The sequence below is a fragment of the Buceros rhinoceros genome, unplaced genomic scaffold (assembly GCF_000710305.1).
Source record: "Buceros rhinoceros silvestris isolate BGI_N320 unplaced genomic scaffold, ASM71030v1 scaffold22847, whole genome shotgun sequence".
Classification (NCBI taxonomy): domain Eukaryota; kingdom Metazoa; phylum Chordata; class Aves; order Bucerotiformes; family Bucerotidae; genus Buceros; species Buceros rhinoceros.
In genome coordinates, this window is record NW_010421932.1 from 1,111 (window position 1) to 24,178 (window position 23,068).

Consider the following 23,068-nt stretch of genomic DNA (forward strand, 5'->3'; position numbering starts at 1 on the left):
CTGGCAGCAGTCTCACCTGGGGGAGTCTCTCCTGCAGAGGCCAGGGATGATGGGTTTGGCCATATCAGGCAGAAAGAGCACCCTTTCCCAGATGGCTTCTGGTGGTGCTGCGTTTCCCAAGTGAGTACGTTTGCTTCTGCAGCCCTTGGCTGCTGCCCACATGAGCAGCTTCTCTTGGCTCAGCTGGTAGTGCCAGGGCTTGCCCGCTGCTTGGCAAGGAGCTGGAGGGAGACAATTCCAAGGACTGGATCCTGTTGTCTTCTTGTTTCCAGGATTAGGCTCCATGTAGCACCTGGAAGAGCTGCTGAGGAAGGGCCTCTTCAGACTCCCAAGGGACAGGTGGGGGAAAAGGAGAAGCAAGGATGGAGGAAGAGCCTAAACAGAACAAGTAATGTGGGAGCTGGCTTCCGGGAGCGCCCGTGTGTGCCAGTGTTGCTTTACCTGTTAATCTGTCTTTTATCTCAACCCAGAAGTTTTCTTACTTTTACCCTTCTGATTCTCTTCCCCACGCCGCTGCCAGTGAGTGACAAGCTGTTTCATGGTACTTGGCTGGCTACAATTGCTAACCAACAGCAGATGGTAAAACAGTGATCAGGGTTGAGTTCATGATATAGGGAGAGAGCCACACACTCTTGGGATCACTCTGTGCGTGTCTGAACCTGTTCAACACCCTGGGCTGTTCCTGGAGTCCAGTGAGAGATGGCCCAGACACATACCGGGAGAAGCAGGTATGGAGGGCACTTTCAGACTTCCCCCAAAGCAGCCACTGCCTCCTCGAGGGAGGCTGAGGGCTGAAGGTACCCAGGTCCAAGGAGTATTGTTGTCTCTAAAGAGCCAGGCAGGGGCTGCTAGGCACGCCTACAAGGCATGACAGGTAACAGACAAATCCAGAGGATAAAAGAACCCCTCTGTGGCGAGGGCATGGCTTGATCCTCTGTCACTTAGACTCGCTATTTGCCTGGCCAAGACGCACCAGACCAAAACCAGTGTTGTGAATAATAAACCATGCTTCTGGAAGTCTCATTTCTGGGGTAGTGAAGAATTAAGACTTTCAAGCTGCCTGTCAAAACGTGCCTTGTCTTTGGATTCATTGCTGGGAGTCATGAAGCCTTTCTTGCTGGCAGTTTTTGAAGAGGAATTCTGTCAGGGGACTGTTGTGAGACTAGATGAGCACTCCCTGGCTGGTCAAGAAATTTTCTCTCTTTGGAACATCATCTCTATGGCATTGTCTCTCTCTCTTTGTTTCCGCCCCCCCCCCTCCATTCCTGACTAATATTTGAGAAGTTAGGCCCAGAAGCTGAACACACAGAAAGGTCAAGCCTTTCACTGTGCAGTGGGGAGATGTATAGGAAGGAGAAGGAAGAAACTCAGAGAAGCTGCATGGACACCTTTGTGAAACCAGAAAAGTAATTGCCACCCTGCTACCTTCTCAAAAGTAGAGATTTTTCTAGAAGCCATGGAAAAGGCAAGGAAACTTCAGTTCCAAGGTGTCTTGCTCAGGAAGTACAGGTATCTCTCCCTGAACCTGAAATGTGACCACTTTCTCTCTCCTTCCTTAGTCTAGGTGAGAAGACCTGCCTATGCGAGGAGCCTGAAAGGCTCTGGCATTACAAGCACACGGACACTGGAAAGACCGTGGCTCACCAGCAAAGGAATGAGGTGCTTCTCCCGGTGCTAAAAGCCACTTAAAGATACTAAATAAAGACTGTGGTAACTGGCCTTGGCCTTGCCGTGTGTGGGCAGTGAGAACCCTCACGAAGAGAAGAGCTGCCAACAAGCCCTTCTGTAGTTTCACAGTTACAGTCAGGAACAGTGTTATCCCACTGGGTTCGTATTTAGTGGGATGTGACAATTTTGCAGGGCTAGGTGAGGCCTCCCTGGGACTCTGTGATGTGAGAGACCTTCAGGAGGGCCTTTGGCTGGTGATAGTGCTTCCTTAGCTGTGCCCAGCAGAAAATGAAGTGATGCAGCGAGACGGCATGTGTGGGTTTGGCCATGCTCTGTTCTCCAACTCAGCTCCCCTCTGTGCATCCATGGGCTCCTATTCCCTTGGAGAGCAGCCTGGACTGCAGAGGGGAGGGAGTCAGTGTCCCCGTGGGGCTGAGGGGGGTTCTCGGGTTTGTTTCCAAGCGGGTGGGGCACAGGACCATGCCAGGCTGTGTGGCACATGCACCAGCTTGGGTTGGATGAGACTCCCGAAACCCTGGAGGCTTTTGAAGCAGGAAAGGGTACTGCTGCCCAAGTGTGCAGTGCTCCCAGGGCAACGCACGCCCTTCCCATCACATCCACAGAGCCACGGGCAAAGTGTGGCTGTCGTGTATGAGGGATGATCTCGCATACAGCTGCCACCACGGTAGTAGGTCTCCCAGCTTCCTGCGGGCACTCTCACTGGGAATGGGTCTCTCTGCTTCTGAGGTGGCCCAGGTCGCTCCTCCCAAGGCAGCTGAGCTGAGAGCCGGGCAGTATGTTCAGCGGGCAGCGATGTGTGATGCTGCTTGACTGCGACAGGCTGCAGCCATAGTCTGCCTCTCTCCTTGGGAGTACTGACTGCCCAGCTTGGACTCTTTTATCCCCTACTGATATGCTGCCACAGAAAAAAGCACTGGCAAGTGAAAAACTACTTGGATTAATTTACTTTTATCATTCCACAAGCCTGGAGGTGCATTTGTATCAGCAACGATATGAACCATGGGAACAGATGGTAAAAATGAGAAAACAGTTCTCACAAAACCTTACAGATCTTGTGTTTGCATGGCTGCTGGGGGCCACCTGTACTCATCAATAACAAACGAGTCATAATCAGGGCTGTAAACGAGCTGTTTCACAAAGGCTTCCTTGTCTGCTGGCTCGGGGTAACAAGAAGCAAGACCATGCTTGTAGGCCCATTCAACAATCTGCAAAAAGATAAGCGAAACGAACTGATGAAAAGTTGACATGTTATGAAGAGGAAACCAATAGGAGTTTGGCACTGGCTCTATTTGCCCTCTTTCCTCCCCTCTGAATTAAGTCCTTTTTTGCTTTTTTTCCTGTTTGTGCAGTTCTTGAATCAGCTGCACTTTGTCCCTTAGGCGAGGGAATAAAAACTGCCTGTGGTTGCTGGCTGTGTAGAATGCACACCCCTGCGCTGGCAAAATGGTTGGAGCGTACAATGAAAGGAGAGCAGCCCTTGAACCACCTCTGCTCTCACCCTTGAGCTCCTCAGCCACACCGCGCATCCTTCAGTAACTCCTGGCAAGCCAATGGGATCCTCAGTGGGTGTCCCCTGAACGGGAATTACACATTTCATGTTCACCGGGCACCAATCCCACAGTCAGACAACAAGCCCAGATCTGAAGTAGTATTTAGGTACTTAGGCCCCTATTTGAATACAGGAGGAGAATATAGAATATCAAAATAGCAATTTGGAACTTAAAGTCTCTTGGCAACTAGTGTCATGTTTGAATTTGATCCTAAACCTGATTTTTTTAAGCACTGAGCACATACAGCTCCAAGCAATAAAGCAGAGCTTCGTGAGCTGCAAGGCACCCAGAATCAGAAGGTATTTTTCACATTTGGGCTTTAATGATGGGAGAAATCAAAGCAGCAATTCTGTCTGGAAGGATTGCTTAGAATCATTGCTTGATGCCGTAGAGTAAGTTGCAATAAAAAACCAAAGCAGAAATGATGCCAGGGCAATTCCTGTCCTCCCTACCATGGGAAGTGGAAATAAACGTAGAGATACTCACTTTGACGGCGATTTTGAAAGACACCTCTCTGATGCTGTTCAGAGGGGGATAGAGTCTTCCTTCTGCAAGATTCTGCTCTGTCACCTCGGCAGCAATGGACTAGAAAGAAGAGAAAGGTCTCAAGCACGTACCACATTCACTGGGATTACACGGCATGCAGCTGAAACCTCAGCAGCGGTGGAGCTGGGATTAGTTCTCAGTGGGAACTGCTGAATTATTCAGAATACACGTGTGTAGATATTTCATTACAGACTTAAAGCTGGAGCCAGAATGGTGCCAGGGTAGCAGCTGTGGAGAATGAGGAGAAGCCTGTCAGGGCTCCTGCACCTCTGTCAGTGCCATGGAAGCACGAGCTTTCCCTGAGACAGGGAAAGGCTGCAGCGTTTTGCTGAGGCTGTGCCATCTCCACTCAGCGCATCGCCCCAGGCCAGGTTCTGGAAAACACCTGAAGTAGGTGCATATGCCTCTTACTGCCTTTTTAAAAGTATTAGTTAAATGCCAGCTGGAAACCTCTGCGGTGACGAGGAAGATATCATCAGAGATGTGCCGGACTCCGCAGCCAATGACTCCGAGTGCCACGCCTGGGAAGACGTAGGCATTGTTTCCTTGGCCAGGGAAGAAGGTCTGTCCATTGGGCAGGGTTACCTTTGAGAATGGACTCCCACTTGCAAATATTCCCCGGCCCTGGTGAAAGAGAGAGAAGGAAAGAGGCATCCAGATTCAGAAGAGAAGTCTTACATTTCTAACTGCTTGCCATGACCTGTGTCAGGGGACTCTGGTGACCAAGCGGACAAATCTCCAACCAGTCAGGTGAGAGGCACCTCCACCAGAGCCATCTCCAGTTGACACTTCTGGAGGGCCTGGTTCCCAGAGTCTGTCTTCCTCTCTATCAACCATCTATGGAGTGTGAAGAGAGACTCATGTGGGATAAAGGTCGGGGGCTGCATGACTGCTCGAGCCAGCAGCAGGTGGTGGGGAGGGCAAAGGGAGGAGTGAGGCAAGGCCTCCTTGCTCACACCAAGTCAATCCACATGACAGTAATTCTTCAGTGACATTGGGTCATCCAAGTTGAGTGATGAAACCATTACGTGAACAACTAGCTCGGCAAAACACAGGGGACAGTAACCTGGGAGGATGGGACATCTCAGGGAGCTATGGGTAAAAGAGGCAAGCACTTTCTTTAGAGGATCACAAAGTAATTCAGGCTGCTAGGAATCCAAACTTCTGCTCACAGCAAGGTCAGCTATGAAATCAGAACAGGCTGTCCAGGACTTTACCTAGCTTGGTCTTGAACACTGGTAGGGACAGAGACTGCACGAGCACTTTGGGCCCCTGTTCTACCTCCTGACCCTCCTCACTGTGTGAAAATTTTTCTTTATGACCAGCCTGAACCTCTCTTCTTTCAAGTTATGCCCACTGTCACTTGTCTGCCCACCAGGCACCACTGTGGTTTCCTTGGTACAGTCATGGCCACTGTGCACCTGGAGCACCCAGGCTGAACTCCAGTACCTCGGTGAGGCGGTAGCACTGCTCTGCTGTGCACTCTGCTTTACTTGTGGGGTTGCTCAGGGCAAACACAATGGGCCTCTCATTGAAGGCTGCCATGTCCTTCAAAATCTTCTCGGTGAAAGCTCCTGCAATGGCTGCGACACCTAAAACAACAAGAGCAGAGTGAGACGGTGCTTTCCCACTGCCTGACTTCAGGGCATTGGGCTGATATCTCTTGAATGCCTCTGTTGGTAACTGAACTGCAGGAGGGAACAGGCTCCATCTCTGGAGATGGTGGTGGGGATGTTTCTTTCTCATATTATGGCAAGACTAAAAGCCCTCTGCTCCTCTGGGCGGAGTTGGAATCAGTGTGGTGGCTGAGCTGTCTGTTGTCATCCTCATCCCACCCAGCCTGCCACGGCCATGTCTGCTGCCAAGAGACCCAGATCCCCCCTCCCCCAACACCTCCCTCTGCCACTCCGTCTAGGAGGCTTCTACAGTTCCAAAACGGAGGAAGCACATGCCCCATGGTCAATGGGGAAAGGATGTGGAGAACTCAGCTGACAAAATGGGGGTAGAAACTCATTTCATTTTAACTGGGAGAACAAAAGGAGGCCCTGGAAAAAAGACAGAAACTCTCCTAAGAACTGGATTGACATGAAAAGGTCATGCTAAGGGAACTCCACCTATAATTGCTGTAGGCTTCACTTTCTGCACAACCTCTTCCAGTGTGTTCACATGGGGGTGGTCCTGGGCAAACATTTCTTTCTCATGGTTCAGGTGGCTCCTGCCCTGTGAGGAAAAAGAAGGAGTCAAACTTTGATCTGCTGGCAAAAGGTGGAGACGTAACTTAGTAACTCATCAGTTCATTTCATCTCTTGGCCCTCTACCTAAACCAGATTCCATAGAGGAGGACCTCAGCATCAGCCAGTCAGGCATTGAGCTGGTGGTGTAATGTCATATGGGGCTGGCATCTGCTCCTCTCACCCTCCAAAATACATTGACTGTGTGGAGGGAGGATCTGGTTGCCAGGGCAGAGAAGTTGTACATGAGCACAAGTCTCCTCAAGTCTGAAAACGGACAAGGGCAGAGGCCCTGAGGACCCAGGGAATGCAGAGTAGAGCTGGGCCAGGCTGGTTCACCTTTAGGGTAGCCAGTGCAGCTGGCACACAGTTGTCACCATGAGGCTGACTCCTCTGAATAGGAACAGCTCTGCTGACACCAACAAAACTGCAGCACTTACTCCAGGGCTGAGCAGAGGTCCAAGGTATCTGTCTCCTCTGGCCTCTCTCTAGCTTGCAGGAGGGGATGGGGGACTCAAGCTCAGCTCTGGAGACAAATTTACCTTCACAATCAGTCCCTTGGAGTCTACCATCCAAATCTTTCTGATGGCATCCTCTCGTGAAATTCCTTCCTTTTCCATGGCCATGAGGATGAGATGAGCTATGCCCATTGCAGCCTGGAACACAGTATATAAACACTTCATTGGGGTATCATCATCTTTTGGGGTGGAAGATTTTAAATGAAAGATATGCTGGCTCATCTCCTGTCACTGCACAAAGCAGAGAGGCTTTCTGGTCCATAGCTGTACAGTGCCATGGCATGGGCTGATTTTAGCACTACTGTAGGTGCTGCCATAAATAAAACCCCCAAACAATCGTCCGGCAGAGCAGGCTGCCTGTGAAGCTGGAGCAGTGGAGGTGGTACCTTGACAGGTAGAGGCTGTCTCCATCATCATCCAGCTGCTGCAGCAAAGGAAAAGGGGCAGAGACTGAACAAATGTTGGTGACAATGCCAGTACCGAGGTACTCAAAGCTAAGTGGGATTGCTGCACCTGAAGAACTACCAAGAGGAAAGTCCTCTTCTCTCATTCCTGCCTGAGGAAGCAGCCCTGGACATGCTGTGTGTGTTTGTAGTCCTACGTCTGTGCCTGGCTTTCCTGCCCAGATGGGAGCTAACACGGCAGGAGGGGCTTTGTGCCACAGAGGTGGTGACCAGCACAGAGGTGGTTGCCAGGAGGGATGGAGAAAAACAACAATCAACTTTGTTTCACAGAGGAATAGACAAACTGAGAAACAGACCTTGCTGAAGTCCCACAGGTGGGCAAAAGCTGAGTCAGGACCTGGAACAACACCTTTAATCCACAGTCCAGACTTTAGAGACCTTTTCTTCCCCCCCCCCTCTTTGAGCAAGGCACCATACAGACTACCTGACTTCTGCCAGGGGAGCAGTATGACTGACTCCAGAAAGTGAGGTTATGTTCTTACAGTTCTTTGAGTCTGAGTCCTTTTGACTCTATTGCTGAAGAGGCTCTGGTGTACCCTAAATACCAGCCCCGAGGACTCAAATCAGCCTCATTAATGTTCCTGCAGCACCCTGCCTCATAAGGGAATTCCCTCAAGGTACTTAAAGCCCCACTGATACATGGGCAGCCTTGTAGCACCCAGGAAGCCTGCCCAGGACACATGGCCCAAGAGGTCACTGAAAGACTGTTGGCAACTTCTACATAGCAGCAAGATCCACCTGTGGGGCCCACTCCTGCCCAGTGACAACGAACCTGCTTCTGTGCTTTGATTTCATGAAGCCAAGCCTTGCAGGAAGTTTCATGGCTGATTTTGCTCTCTCTAAATTTGAATTTAGATGGTATTTAGGAACAAACTCAAGAACACTCCTACCTCTCCAGCTCCCTGGAAAACAAACTTATGGTCAGAGAGCTTGTTCTTTGTGATCCTTAAGGCTGCAAGGATGCCAGCAACTGCAACAGACGCAGTGCCTGAAAAGAGAGAAACACTGTGAGATGGACATCCTGGCCAATGGACTGTCTACCCTACTAATATGCTGTTAGAAACCTCGTGGTAGGAGCCATTCTCTTATGTCCTGTCATCTAAGGATGAGTGCCTTCCTTACTCTGAAATACTAATCCTCGGAAGACACCTGCAGGGCAGGAGAACACCAATGTCCCTCTATGTAGTCAAAGGGACACTGAATCCTAGAATGCCAGAAGTTAATACCTGACTCCCAAGGGTTTAAGATCCATGTGACTAGTCTAAGGTCACATAAGATATTGGTTGCAGAGTGGTGGTCTGAACTTGGGCACCCTTGTCACAAACCCTTCTATGATCATGGAATTACTATCCTTTTCTCATTTACCTTCACAGACCAGCACCACCTTCTCTTCTTTTACTTCCCTGATACTTTGATACCCTCACTCAGAGCCATCATGCCTGAGTGCCAGGGGAGGTTTAGGTTGGATATTAAGAAAAATTTCTTCATCAGAAGGGTTGTCAAGCACTGGAACTGGCTGCCCAGAGCAATGGTGGAGTCCCCACCCCTAGAGGTATTTAAAAGACATAGATGTGGTGCTGAGGGACATGGTTTAGTGATGGAGCTGGCAGCGCTGGGTTAACGGTTGGACTCGATCTTATAGTTCTTTTCCAATCTAAATGATTCTATGATTCTAACATTAAGGAGTCATTGAGAACACAAGCTGGTCCCAGATTAGTGAGAAAGAACCCAGTATATGGAGAGCAGAGTCCTGCTGTTAGAGCCACCACGATATGTACAGCTTTGCAAACATCAAGGGAGGCAGGTATCTAGACTGAATAAACCTGCCTTCACCCACATGGATCACATACATTTTTCTTCTAGTGTCCTCTCCCAGGTGAAGGGGCATGGTAGGAAGAAATCAAGTAAGGCACAGACTAATGAGGGTTCAGGTACTGGTGGTATACCAAGTGATATACTTGAGATACTGGTGGTATCTCAAGTCACCTGGGCAAGGTGGGTACAAGTGTTAAAGGTGAGCTTAGGAATGAAGAAGGCAGCTCTATCACAGAATACCTCAAGTCGGAAGGGACCTATAAGGATCATCGAGTCCATTAGTTTTATTCCTGAGTGTTTTAAAGGATACCAGTTTGGATGTGCCCCAGCTCTACTGCTGTCCCAGCTCTACTGCTGTCCCAGCTCTAATGCTGTCCCAGCTCTAATGCTGCCCCCAGCTCTAATGCTGGTCTCTCTATTCTCATCTTCAGCAGCTTGGTGAGAAATCAGGGAGGCCACAAATAACAACTTTTGTGGGGGTGGTTGTGGGCAGGACAGACAACAAACCCTTTTAGGCTTATAAACCTGATTTCACCCAATTTCCTGCATCTCCTGTTTTTTTGCCCATGTAATCAGCCAGTGCATTAGGGCTTCAATTAGCCAGTGCATCAGGAAGACCCTTTTCAGGGTCCTTAGGGCCTGGGGTACTGCCAGGCACCAGCAAAGAGCCTGGCTGGGAAACAGAGCAGCTCATGAACAAAGCATGACCGTGAGCAGAGAGACCAGCAGATGGTGCTGCCTCATCTGTCAAACACCGAGAAAAGAAATTCCTTTTCTTCAGTGCGAAAGCCACGGCTAGACTAGACATCTATTGGTGTATCATGGCATCGGGGAAAGATTTTATCTCTCATTAGTTCCATGCAATCAGAAAACCTCGTGGAAGCACAATTATTCTGCCAGAGAAGTCACTTTTGTTGACTTGTTTTGTTTTGCTTTGGGAACCTGTATAAGCAAAGAAAATCTCTATTGGCCAGACCAGAAGTGCTTGTCAGTCCCATTAGCTCACCAGCATCCTGCTTTTATAACTCTGCTTTTGATTCTCCAAAAATGTATAATTAGTGACACTTAGGAGGGATTCTGGTTAAGCAGAGGTGGCAGAGGCCACATTCCTGCAGCAGGCGTGAGCCCCATGGTGTCCATGAGCAGGCACAGCGGTACGGAAGAGCAGCAGTGTCCTTTCTTACTCGTGAGGGCATTGCAAGCATCTGTGTCCTAAACAGAATGGATTAGACTAATGGTTGGTGGCTTCGTTAGCTTCTTTCTTGCAGTGAATCACTTGAGACACTTGCTTCAGCACCAAGGATGAATTCTCTTCATTGGCTCAGAAAACAGTGTATATCAGTTTATTTCCAGACCATCTGAGTTCGGTCAGTTTAAAAGGGAGTTGATGGGTAGAGAACCAGTCACTGTGTGCTCTGCTGCCTCAGTACTAACATGTCAACCCATACAGCCCAAGGATGTGTACGAAGGAATTCCTCTTGCTTCTCCTGGACTACATCTCTGCCTTTTAAAGCTGTATCTAGAGTAATGTGTTTAGCTGAGGAAATGCCATGACGCTGGACTAGAAAAATTAGAGATGAAGGTAGTGAACATCCAAGGAATTTAAGGGAACACCAGATAACTGCCTAGTTTTAGATGTTGCTTTTTAGGGGTGTCACACAGCTAGCCCATGCCCATTCTCCCTATTTCGGTAAGCCTGTAATCAGCAGGACTGCTTGGCTTTGTCATGCCAGATGCTAAAGGTGGGACTCCTCTAAACAAACATGTATTATCCCGCTCATGCTAAAGCAGATGCCTGAACTTGGTCAAATGAAATGCACCCTAAAAGTGTCACTGCCATGACAGTTTATTAAGAGAGACCTGGACTACATGAGACACTTCTACTGCAGACATCTAAACTGTGGAGGACTGGATCCCACCCTGGCAGTTTGAACTGCAAAGAAGTGGGGAGAGACCAGGGTCCCACAGATGCCAACAATGCCAAGCTCATGTCCTGCGGTAGACTACGAACAACTATGCATGTGGTCACACATGCTCACACGCTGTCTCCCAGGCTTACTTTGCACAGAAATCTCCAAATCTCCGTGTGGGTGGGAGCAGGGAACTGATCAGAGGACAAAAGCCTAAAGTGAGGCAATTACAGTTTAACAGTGTAAGTGTCAGGTCACAGCATGAGCAGCAGTAAATGCTTGGAAAGTATTTAAAAGAAAGAAATGTAACTGGAGAAATATCTTGTTTCTCTTGGTCCTGACCCAGGCAAACGTGCTTTATGTCCTATGAGTGTCAACGAGTCTGATGGGACAAATGCTGGTATCTGCAAACCCATTTAAATGGAACATGCTTGTGGGACATTCAGCAGCGGGCAGGACTTGAGGTCTTTTTAGAGATGTTACTAGCAGGAGTTTGAGGAGTGCGGTGTACAGAAAGGAAGGGTCCATGGATTCAGTCTGCAGAGCAGTGTGCTTTTTGCAGAGCAGAGACCCGTGGGACTGGGTGTGCCGTTACTCATCCCCCTGCACTTGCACTGCAGCTCTGACTAACAGCAGGACGCTATTCAGCTTTGCCATTCCTAATCCTTCTCCTCTCTCTTCAATGTGTTTCTAATCCCTCCACGTCTCCCCAGCTACATCTCACCCCCACTACACAAATAACAAAGTTACTGTACCTTGGCCTCAGCTCAATATTTGTCTTTGATAATTACGGTTTATGAGCAGGGAACAATACAGCATCTCTGTGGAGAAGAGTTCACAGCTGGTTTGTGTAAGGACCTGGCTAATCATTGTGCTTCAATTCTGAAAAGGCCACAAAATGAGAAGGGGGTGGGGGTGGAAACCCTCACCATGAGTTGTGGCACGAAAAAACCAATCACCCTTCAACACATTTGTCTATCTGTTTTCCAAAGAGATTGAATGCTGCTATTGCAGATAAATACTTCCTTAAGCACTTAGGAAGAGCCAGCTTGGCTGGTCTATGTCTGAGGTGAGATACAGAGAGGCACAGAGAGAAGAAAGAAAAATGCTCACAAATCAGCATGTCTGTCCAAGACTCAAAGTAAACGCTCAACACAATATCACAAAATAGCAAGCAGACCTGAGGAGCTTCTCTGGGGAGTCCAGAGGAACAGGACCAGCAAAGAAAAGAGGCAGTTAAAACTAGGGTACACTCAGGAGAATGGCCATCCCCGTAGGAATTAATCTCTGACAATCAGGCACATTCAGAATATTGTAAAACACTAAGGAAAAACCTCTCTGAGGCTGAAGTTCCACTTGTAATAAGAATGAGCCCCAGTAGATGTCAGTGGAGCTACACTGGAGCAAAACCCGGGGGAAAGGATCTGCTCCACAGCTCGGAGACCCCGCACAGATGGAAAAGGCTGCAGCCCAGAGGCACCCATGCCCGGGGATGATCTCTTTCCTTCAGAGAGCAGAGAGCAGACAGAGGGGTGAGCGGCTTCGCACATGGAGTTACGGGCATTGCTGGTATGAGTGTGACAGGGAAAGTGCTGCCCAGTGCCGATGTCAAGGCTGTACTGCCTGTGACAGCACCCAGTGGTTAAGCAGGGGACGTGGGGGGAGGCAGGAACCCTGTGGATGTTTGGGGCAGGAGTCCCCCCCCACCCCGTGCTGAGGACTGGCACTGCCCTGTCACCTGGCCCTAGGTGCTGGCTGAGCAGAGCAGAGCATCACCACAGTGCCAGATCCTTCTGACAGCAGCAGTGACAGGAGCAGGCAGCTACACCACTGTCCTTTTCTTCATATGACACCCGTGTGGGTGATTCCTTCTTCTCCACAGCACACTGGTGGAAGAGATGGCCAAATTCAGCCAAATCTTTAAGTTTTTATCCTTGCCTTGCCTGCTCACACTTTACCGCCTCAAAACCGTGCCAAGATGAGGGCCCAGGGAAAGCAAACACCAGTTTAACAACTCCAGCAAAGGGCAGCCAAGAAAGTATATCTAAATTTATGGATGCAGAGGAAGTATAGGGCTTTCCCGAATCCTGGTTTGCATTAACTCCCTGCAGCAGTTCTGCCTGTTACTGGAAAGCAGAGTGGAGCTTGTCCAGATCCACTCCAAATACATAACCGAAAGTCAAAGCTGAAGCAAAAAGCTGCCGAAGCATTTACAGCTCAAGGTCTTCACCTCCATGGCTGTGGACTAGTGTTAGTCTTCCCCCAAAGGGCCTCTGCAAGACATCAAGAAAATAAACCTAGAAGTGGTGTGGAGCAAGTTAATGAGAACAGCAGTAAAACACAAAGCATCGATGCTCAGGGAAGGAACTTGCTTTCTCCACTAACAGAGTTGGGGACACTGGTGACCCAGAAGAGGTAGTGGTGTGCAGAAGAGGTGTCTGACAACGGAGACTTAGAGCTCATCTTAAAGTAGATGCCTAATAAAGGTCATCTCTGGGTGCCTGTTATTAATCCTTCCACTGTAAAGTGCTTGGACTATATGGTGCAACATCTAAAAAGTCCATTGCAGGGCTGGCCTGCAGCACTGCCCTCACTCCTGCCTTGCAGCACCAGCCAGCACACGGGCCAGGCCAACGGGCAGGCAGAGCCCGCTCACCCACAAAGGCTGGGGCCAACAGGCAGCTGCCAGCACCTTGCAAGCAAGCGTCCCCTCCCCACTGCAGTGGTGGAGACCCTGTGGATGCTGTTTTACACCAATGAGTTAAACCAGGACAGACCACAGTCCCATCCTTGTGTTCATCTTGCCTCCTCAGCCTGGACTTGAAGATCACACACAGCTTAATGCAGAGGTGACATACCCTGTTCTTTACTGCAAAGGAGGAGTTTGCAATGGCATCCAGTGATCAAGAGGAACAGTGAGCAAGAACAGCAGGAGAGGAAATGGGACCACATGTTACAGTCCTCAAAATGACAGAAGATACAGGCCAGACCTTTAGAGCCCTGCACCACTAAGCCCAAGACACTGAGACCCGTTTACATCCAGGGGTCCATACTGTTCTGACCTGGCTTGTCTAGCAGTCAATGCGTGATTTATATACAAGTCTAGGAGCTGGCCCTTAAATAGTTAATGTTGTAGCATCAAGGGGAAATGCAGGAGCCTCTTCTGCTGCAGGGCACAGCAGATCTGAGAGCACCTGGTAATGGTGAACCCCTCCAGGACTGAGAATATCTCCTCATCATTTCTCAGGCCAGGTAAATACCTGCTGCCTGGCAGGACACAGCCTGCTTTGTTCTGCAGCAGGGTATTGTCCAACACTCCCTTCCTATTGTGCTTCCCCCTCCTTAGTTTCCTGCTGTAACTACTGATGCATTTTCCACGCCAGCTGAAACAACAAAGTAAGATACTGTACCATTTAAATCTGCTGAAATTATTTAATACCGAGCCAAAAACCAGCTTCGCCTGCATCTCACAGCACATGGAAACATGCCTGCAAAATAGGCCACGTTTGCACATGATTGATTCCTAACTCGCCCAAATGTTTGAAGCCACTCAGATTTGCAGCGCTGGAGCCTGTTCCCAGCCTCAGCTAAGGTCTGGGAGCAATGTTCCCTGAGGCTGAGGCACTGCTTCCTGAAGTGTCCTGGAAAGGTTATGGAAAGGTTATCTGCTACGATAATGGGAAAAGGTGGTTGGTGGGTCAAGAGATATTTTGAGGCTCATCAGCAGTCACACATCCAACAATAAAAGGGAATCTTTGCACTAACAACTGGGAAAAGACTCAGAGAGGTTCTGCAAAAGTGATGACCCTGTGCACTGCCTGTGGACTACTTTAGTTGTGGAGGGACTATGGAAACACAAAAGGTTGAGTGTTTTTCATGTGGCTAGTGAGTTGGGGTTTCCCATCCTGAAATACTGTGAAAAGGTCTCATTTGCATGGGGGAGGTGTTCAGGATTTTAGAAATCTTGTCTGTTTACAGCGTCTCAAACTGGATATAAATATATCTGAAACACTCAAACCGGTGGTTCTGTGAGACACTATCAATGTTATATCAGGTCCAGTTTTAAAAGACAGCTAAAGATGCCCAGAGCCAGGAGACAGTGGGCTTTATGCTTCTATGCACTACTGTCTGCCCTGCCATGTGAGTGAAAGGCTTTTGAATGACACGATCAGATGCAATTAATTAAATAACACATTAGAGATTTCTTAATTTTTCTGAAACTGACAAAACTCGCAGAACAGCTACTACTGTTCAGTACTGAGTCAGCAATGCATGCCTGAAGAATTCCTGTTTGGTATGTGAATATGGAGGGTAACTCCCTGATCTATGAGGAGAATGAACTTTTCATAGAAAAAATGAGATTGGAAGAAGTGCCTACAGGTCATCTACTCCAGTACCTGCTTAAAGTGGGGCTAGCTTCAAAATTAGATTAGATTGTTTAGGGCCCTCTGGAAAGATAGAAGTCCTAAAGCTTTTCTACACAACTTGTCCCCACGTTCAGCCACAGGTGGTTTTTGTTATGCCTGATCAGATAACTGAACCGTGATACTGAAGGATCTCTGTCGCAGCATAAAGGTTTCAGCTCTGCAAGGCAAGTCAAACAATTCCAATCACAGGCTGATGCGTCTGATCCCACTTTCACTTATCCCCAGCACAAACTTCTGCTAATTCTTTGGTTACTCAGTGCACAACTTTGAAGGCTGTGTTAGAATTAGACAGGCTCTTTACCACAGTGAGGCACGTGCACACAGAGCCCTTGTCCCGTGCTGAGAACCTGAGGTGTGCAAATTTATAAACATGAAATTTATGAAACATGATGAGACAGATGCATCTAAGGATGCTGAGGTACGTGTCCAATGGCATTACAGAGTCATTGTTTGAAAGTTTCTGATAACTGGGGAGATTCCTATTTCCTGAAAAAAGACAAATGTCGCACCCATCTTCAAGAAGGGCTAGAAGAAGGATGCAGGGAATTTTAGCTCAGTCAGCCTAACCTCAGTACCTGGGGATTACAAAGCAAATCAAATCTTCTGGAAGGTACATCTAGGAACACGAAGGTGATTGAGAATAGTGTGGATCTTCCAAGGCAAATCATGCCTGACCAACTCAGCTGCTTTCTATAATGAGACAACTAGCACTGTGAGCAAGAAGGCAGCAGGGGTTGCTTACCTTGACCTGCATGAGATCTTTGAAATAATCTCCCAAAGCATCCTTGTAGCCAAGCTGGAGAAATACAGACTGAACAAGTAGACTATCAAGTGGGTGGAAAAGTGGCTGGGCTGACCTGTGCTGGGCTGGTCAGTAGTACACAGTGGTAAAAAGAGGCCAATACTATTCCAGTTCTATTAACAACCTGGATAAGACAGAGCGCACCCCCAACAAGTTCATGGATGATTACAGATTTGTGACAGTAACTGACACCCTGGAGGGTATGACTGTCACTTTTAGGGGTCTCACCAGGCTGGAGAAAAGGACTCAGGGAAACCTCATGCAGGTCAGCAAAGGCAAATGCAAAGTCCTGCATCTTTGCAAAAGAAGACTTTGGGGTGATGGTGGACAGCAAGTTGAAGATGAGACAGCAATGCACCCATGTGGCATAGAAGGCCAACAGCTTGCTAAACTGTGTTGACAGAAGTGTAGGCAGCAGGTCAAGTAAAGCAATCATTTCTTTCTGTTTCAACACTTCGGAGGTCATCTGTAGACTAGCATCTCCAGTTTGGGTGTTTTAGCACAAGGACTATACTGACAAACTGGAGCAAGTCTAGAAGAGGCCATAAATACAACCAGGGTGTTCAAAGAGGACTGAGGGATCTGGATTTGAATAGGCTGGAGAAGACTAGGAGGGCATCTAACTTCTGCCCACAACTACTTACTGAGAAGTTTATAAAGTTTATGAGTTTATAAAGAAGCCAGATTCTTCTCAGAGGTGCACAGCGAAAGGATGAGGGGCAATGAATCCAAGCTGCATCTAAGGAAATTCCAATCAGATATCGCGGAGAAAAATGCACAAGGAAGATGAGAAAACTTTGGGAAAGGAATCACAAAGAGACTGTGAATATCTAGAGATAGTAGATATCGAAAATTATTTGGCTGGACAAGGTTCTGAGGAACCTGATCTAATGTCAAAGGTTGGATCTCAGTTTGAAATGACCTTTTATTTGAGTGAGGGCTGGGTGATGTCCAGAGAGAAGCTTTAAGACTTCTCAGTTGTCTACTTTGTGTTTATCACTGCACACAGTTAAGTGGAGCAATGTTACAGTAGGAAGAGAAAGAGCAGGATCTAAAGGATTCTCACGTCCCTCCAATTTCCTATGTGCTTCACTGCCTGCCCTGGTACTTCACTGGGAAAAAGAAGAAGTGACAATCAATTTTCTCCCGTAGAGCTGAAACTGAAGCTGTTGCCCCTTTCATGAACCCAGACAGAGCTGGGAAAGGACTGATGTCATCACCCCCATAGAGGAAGGAGAAGCACTCCCTTAATGGGGAGCTCCCACGCGGGCACTGCGAGCCAGCTCCTGCTAGCTCCCAGGCTAATGGCTTTCAGAATAAGAGCAATCACCTCGTCCGGGTTTGTGGTACCTGGCAGGACTCCCACTCGGCATCAGCAGGCTGGCTTGAACTGGAAGGGGTCTGAGTCACTTTAATTCTGTGGAGTTAGGATGGATTTGGCAATACAGTAATTTGTGTGACTAAAAAAAAGCAGGCATTGATATTTTAAACTGCTTTCTGTTTGTACAGGCCCTGGGGCAGCAAGAGAGAGACCTAAGGGAGACCTAAGTGAAGTAATTTATACTTTCTTCCCTGATCTCCTCTGTGTGCGGGTAGGCACATTGCATTCAGAGTCCTGCTAACTAACGGGCAATGAGTTTAAAACAGTCTATCGCAGGCCTGATCGAACTTGCGCTGCTTGTGCCTAAGATGTGTTTTTTAATCCATATACTTAAAACAATGCCAGCTCAGAACTGGGCTAATTCAGGCTTCAGGAGGTCTGTTCCTGCCTGACTTCAGTAAAATGGATCAGGACTGCTTAAATAAGGCTTTGTTTGATCCTCATTAATAATTTAAAACACAATTTGCATTGAACCCTCCCACTTTTTTAAGAAGGCGAGTCACGAAACACCAGCGTATTAGAAAAGAGAGCCTGAGGCAAACCCAAAGATCAGGTGGGTGTATGTGAGAAAATGGCACTTCCTACCTTTCTCGTATAATCTGGGGGTACAGAGGGGTATATTAGGGTGGGTAAATTGAAATACTCAACTCCATTAATGACATGACCCTAAGACTCTAAGACAGAGTTAACTGCACAGATCAAAGCTACGTCAGCTTCCCACAGGTCCCCAAAACTCATTCCTGACTATGACCCTGGCTTCAAATCCCTTTTTCATTCTGACAGCTACATAAAAAACCCCTGAAACAGGGTGTTGCTTCTCTTGACTCATCTCTTGTCTGTGTAAAAGATCACCAGGATTTCTTTCCATATCTACTACTGTGAAACCAGTGCCAGCTAGATGCTCTATTTGAGAACATAAGAGAGTTTAGAAAGAAGTGAAATCCTCTTGTTTTAACAGATCGGACTCTGGGGAATTTTCAGGGGACTCAACAGCTCATGCACTATGACAGACATCTAGCTGGGGAGAAGCAGACAAGGTCCTTGCAATGCTGTTTTACAGCATCCTCATAGATGTGGTTTGCCCAACTGAGGGAGTCATTTCCAGGAACTGCCTGAGGCACGTAGCTATGACTTATGGCCAGAAAGACACTATAAAATACCCTCCTGCTTCCCACTCAGAATCTTCAGTTTTTCTTTAATCTCCCCTCCCCTCCCCCCCCTCCTTTCTTTTTCTCTTTCTCTTTTTCTCTTTCTCTTCTCTCCTCTTCTCAGAAACCATTCTAATTCACCAAGAAGCCTTTCCAATTCACTCTAGTTCCCTCAAGAAAACCTACTTCCAGGCTCACAGATCTGACACATCATCTGGCCTCTTTTTCTTTCAACTGCTAAGTCCCCTTCCACTTGCGGAGAGACCACCTAATCCAAATTAAATCTTTACATTGTCAGCTTATTATGGGTTTCACCTGTCCATCTCCAGTTTAAGTTCTTGGTTCCTCCAGTCAAGAATTCCATTCAAAAACATATCTCCTTTTTCTGTGCTCCTCTCTGCACTGAAAGGTTTTGAGGGTGGCAAAACCACCTAATGAGTCTTCTTGTACAGGACAATCTATCTCACCTTCTCTGAAACGCCTCAAGCTCCTCTGCTTCTAAACCCTCTTTGTGAAAGTGTCTTTGCACAGGACCACGCATCCCATTACACCGTATTTCCACAAGCCAGGCAGGGTCTTACTCCTTTTTGTGTCATGGCAGATATGAACGAGTTCCACACGCTGCCAAATACTGCTAGATGGGTAGCAGATGCAGAAACAGTGCTGGAAGGTCTGCTCACAAAAGAACCAGCATTGTGTGAAAAATGACACTGGCATTTCTTTCAGTGTCTTTCAAGCACAAGTGAGGACGAGCCCAACTGACTGCAAATAATTAAATCAACAAACCTTGGAAACTTCTGCATGTTGCAAGCAGGACTAAACAAAAGAAGAAAAGATGAGTGGACTCATAGGAGAAGAACAGGTTATTTGTAATCACTTGGGAAGATGCTGTCCCTGTCGGACGGGCCAACATCTCTTCCAATGGTTTAAAGCAAAGTCAGCACCAGACGAGGATGCCACCAACACACAGCTTGCATTCTGCTGCGCATTTGAGCAATTCTGCTGACCGCTGAGCCTCGCAGGGCCTGGGACACATGCTGGTCATAAACCCAGCTTTGCTGCTGCCGTGACTCTTTGGAGCTGGAGGAGTTATGTTAACCACTCTAGGGGAGAACATACCTGTTCTCAGATCACACTGGCGTTAGCATCCATGGGGAGGAAAGAAGGTCTACCTTTTTGTTTGTGATGAAATATGGAGGATAACAATAAAGGGACAATGCCAGGATCAGTTAATGACCACCTGGCTCATGGAAACGGAAAACCTTGCACAACTGTCAAAATGTCATCATTGTTTTAGCTAAATTATAGAAAATTAATGGAATTCTGTAAATTACCTTAGTAATCTAAAACACATGATCCATTTTCTCCTTTGAACAGCATTTCTACAGTGAACAGCTAAATTTCTAAAAACAATGGAAACTCACTTTTCAACTTGGACTGCTGTGCTTTTGTTTATATTTTAAATGCTTATGTGTAAACTCTGAAGTTTATCACATATCTGAATATTGTACCATAAACAGTCTTGTTATCTTAAGCACCTTTCTTCATGACAAGGTGAAGGTTAAATTTGCATTTTCCTTGCACTACTCACCCTGAATATCATCATTGAATGTACAGTATCTGTTGCGGTATTTATTGAGGAGACGAAAAGCGTTAGCATTGGCAAAATCTTCAAACTGGATCAGACAATTCATGCCGTACCTGCAAGTTAAAGGGTAATTCAAAATGGATAAAAATACTTCCACAATGTAGGACTATATATACATCTTTTACCAGAACAATGCAGCTACAGACTCTGGCAGAGAGATAAAAGTATCCTAAGAGAAATGCATCACTGTAACAGCCAAAAGGAACACACCTGTCCCAAGTTCCATACACCCAGAACGTGGAGTCTTTAAGAATAAGTTGTATTCATAATCTGTCTATTCAAAAGGCACAAATCACAGAACCATACAATGGTTTGGGTTGGAAGGGATGTTAAAGATCATCTAGTTCCAACCCCTCTTCCATGGCTAGGGACACCTTCCACTACACCAGGTTGCTCAAAGCACCGTCCAGCCTGGCCTTGAACACTTCCAGGGATGGGGCACCCACAACTTCTCTGGGCAACCTGTTCCAGCGCCTCACCACCCTCACAGTGAAGAAATTCTTCCAGATATCAAAGCTAAATCTACCCTCTTTCAGTTTAAAATTGTTATGCCTTGTCCTATCACTAAACTCCCTGATAAAGAGTCCCTCCCCATCTTTCTTATAGGCCCTCTTTAAGTGCTGGAAGGCCGCTATAAGTTATCCCTGGAGCCTTCTCTTCTCCAGGCTGCTTAGTATGTACACCTATATATATATATATATGTATAAAATAGAATCAAAGAATCGTTTAGGTTGGAAGAGACCTTTAAGATCATCAAGTCCACTGACTGCAAAGGGAAAGCAGGTAAAGGGACACTACCAAAAGTCTACTTCAATTGTAGGTGACCGAGAGATGAGAAAGAAGAACTCTGCTTGTAGGATCCTGTGGGCTGAGTGCTGCACTGTATGATTTCATAGGCACATTTTTGTGCTTTGGAAATGTTTCTCTCCACTGAGCTGCTTTGCAGGAAATCAGCACGCAATGACAGCTAGTGACCCGTGGAGTCAAAAGGCAGGAAATAATTGCAAACTTTCCATAATTATCCAGTAATATCAGGGCAAGTATGCAGATTCTAAAAAGTGGGTAGTATTCACACAGCTCCATATCTATACACTTTCAGCACTTCGTATGACTTTAGGCTGCATTAAAGCTTTGCAAATAAAATCCAGAAGGGCCATAAGTACTAACATAAACGTGTTAGGGCAGTCGGAGAAGTTCAGGGAATGAGTAATGCAACTATTAACAACCTCTGAGCTTCAGGCAGGTGAAAGGGCTCTAAATAGCTGCACTGTGTTAGAGAGCTGAGCCTCTCGGGGACTGTAAGTGGTGCAGAGGCAGCATCACCTTACATACCTCCCAGTCAGACTTACCCCCTTTGTCACTGAAACCTGAGGTAGGGGACACCCCTGCTTTAAAGTATGAATTTATACTGGATAAAACATGCTCCATTTGAGAACTGTGTCTCCTGCCATGAAAAGCTCTTTTCATGGCACTCGCAATGCAGGCAGGCAGGCTCATCCGGAAGGGCCTTGAATTTTTTATTATCATTTTCCATTTCAAGTATGTCTGTCAGCAAGGAGATGATGATAAGCACATGCATTGTGCTCCTTTACTTGTCCAGCATGAGAAACTCTTGCTTCATAAACCCTCTGGTCTCAAAAAGCAAAAGGTTGGCTCTTACACTCGCTTCACATTCTTTCTCAGTGCTTGCTTGTAGAAAAGCACCACAACAGGGACAGACTTTTTAGCAGGGCCTGTTGCAACGGGGCAAGGGGTGATGGTTTTAAACTAAAAGAGAAGAGATTTAGACTAGATACAAGGAAAGCATTTTTTTATGCTGAGGGTGGTGAAACACTGGCCCAGGTTGCCCAGAGAGGTGGTCGATGCTCCATCCCTGGGAACATTCCAGGTCAGGTTGGACAGAGCTCTGAGCAACCTGACCTAGTTGAAGATGTCCCTGCTCACTGCAGGGGGATTGGACTAGATGACCTTTGAAAGTCCCTCACAAGCCAAACTATTCTGTGATTCTATGAGTCTATGAATGATTTTGGGGCTGTGTATGACTCCTTTAGATACAAAATCTCAGATTTAACTAAGTGCCTCACTGCAGTTAAATCTCCCAATATCCTCTTAACCTTAATATTTGCAAAATAATATTAATATTAGCAAAAATTTCAATGAAAAATTAGGTGCTTGTAGTCGTTGTTGAAACAGGGACACAGAAGCTGTGGAAACTTTTCTATGGGGTCTGAAATGCAGTGTCACCCCCACAGGGAAGTGTCACTGCTTCTGTCAGCAAACAGCAGCAGAACAGGCATGTCCACCTCAGAGAGCCGTGTATGCAGAGATCCCTGACTGTGTACAGTACAGCTCCATGCCAGAACATAGTGCTATTTCCTTTCTCCTGGGCACCTCAAAGCTCCCTTCATCTTCTCCTTTGATGAAGTTGGGAATGGATGTGGCACACCTGCAAAGGAGGACATGCCATGGCGGGTGGTTTTCTTCCCGGCTAATGTGGAATTCAATGACTGAGGGCATCTTCGATTTATCTCATGTGCAGTCTGGATCCCTTTCTACTCCTGGGTACCATGGGAGATGGACTACCATGCCCAATCCCCACCATATGTAGCCCTCTCATCTCTCCTGAAAGATAATATAGCACAGAGGTGTTAAAAATTACTTTCAACATTAGTCTATATTTATTGTGTGCCATCTGATAGCTCCTGCTTTATGACATATACTTACTCCCCACTCTGCAATGTCAGTCTGGTGACCCCCCTCTAGGCAGCCAGATGCAAGTATGACTGGTCATACTGGCCAGAAGGGCAGCAACTTCTTGTCTTGTATACTGTGCTGAAAGGAGCAACAAAAGAGCCCTGTGCAATGTCCCCGTTGTAGCCACATCACAACTGCATGGAGATTTAGGTACGGATTTTCCAGGAGACCAATGGGTTTTGGAA

General features: G+C 47.2%; 1 protein-coding gene across 1 annotated transcript in view; it reads right to left on the minus strand.

The window, feature by feature from the left end:
- Window positions 1–2,621: 2,621 nt before the first annotated feature.
- Window positions 2,622–23,068, minus strand: part of ME3 (malic enzyme 3, NADP(+)-dependent, mitochondrial) — a 64,232-nt gene continuing 43,785 nt past the window's right edge. The window contains exons 7-14 of the mRNA XM_010139883.1: window positions 20,073–20,182; window positions 7,889–7,986; window positions 6,559–6,672; window positions 5,900–6,005; window positions 5,235–5,377; window positions 4,236–4,409; window positions 3,726–3,824; window positions 2,622–2,894 (exon numbers count right to left, since the gene is read on the minus strand). Of these exons, the coding sequence (XP_010138185.1) occupies window positions 2,733–2,894; window positions 3,726–3,824; window positions 4,236–4,409; window positions 5,235–5,377; window positions 5,900–6,005; window positions 6,559–6,672; window positions 7,889–7,986; window positions 20,073–20,182 (1,006 nt within the window). The 3' untranslated portion in view covers window positions 2,622–2,732. The remainder of the gene's footprint in view (window positions 2,895–3,725; window positions 3,825–4,235; window positions 4,410–5,234; window positions 5,378–5,899; window positions 6,006–6,558; window positions 6,673–7,888; window positions 7,987–20,072; window positions 20,183–23,068) is intronic.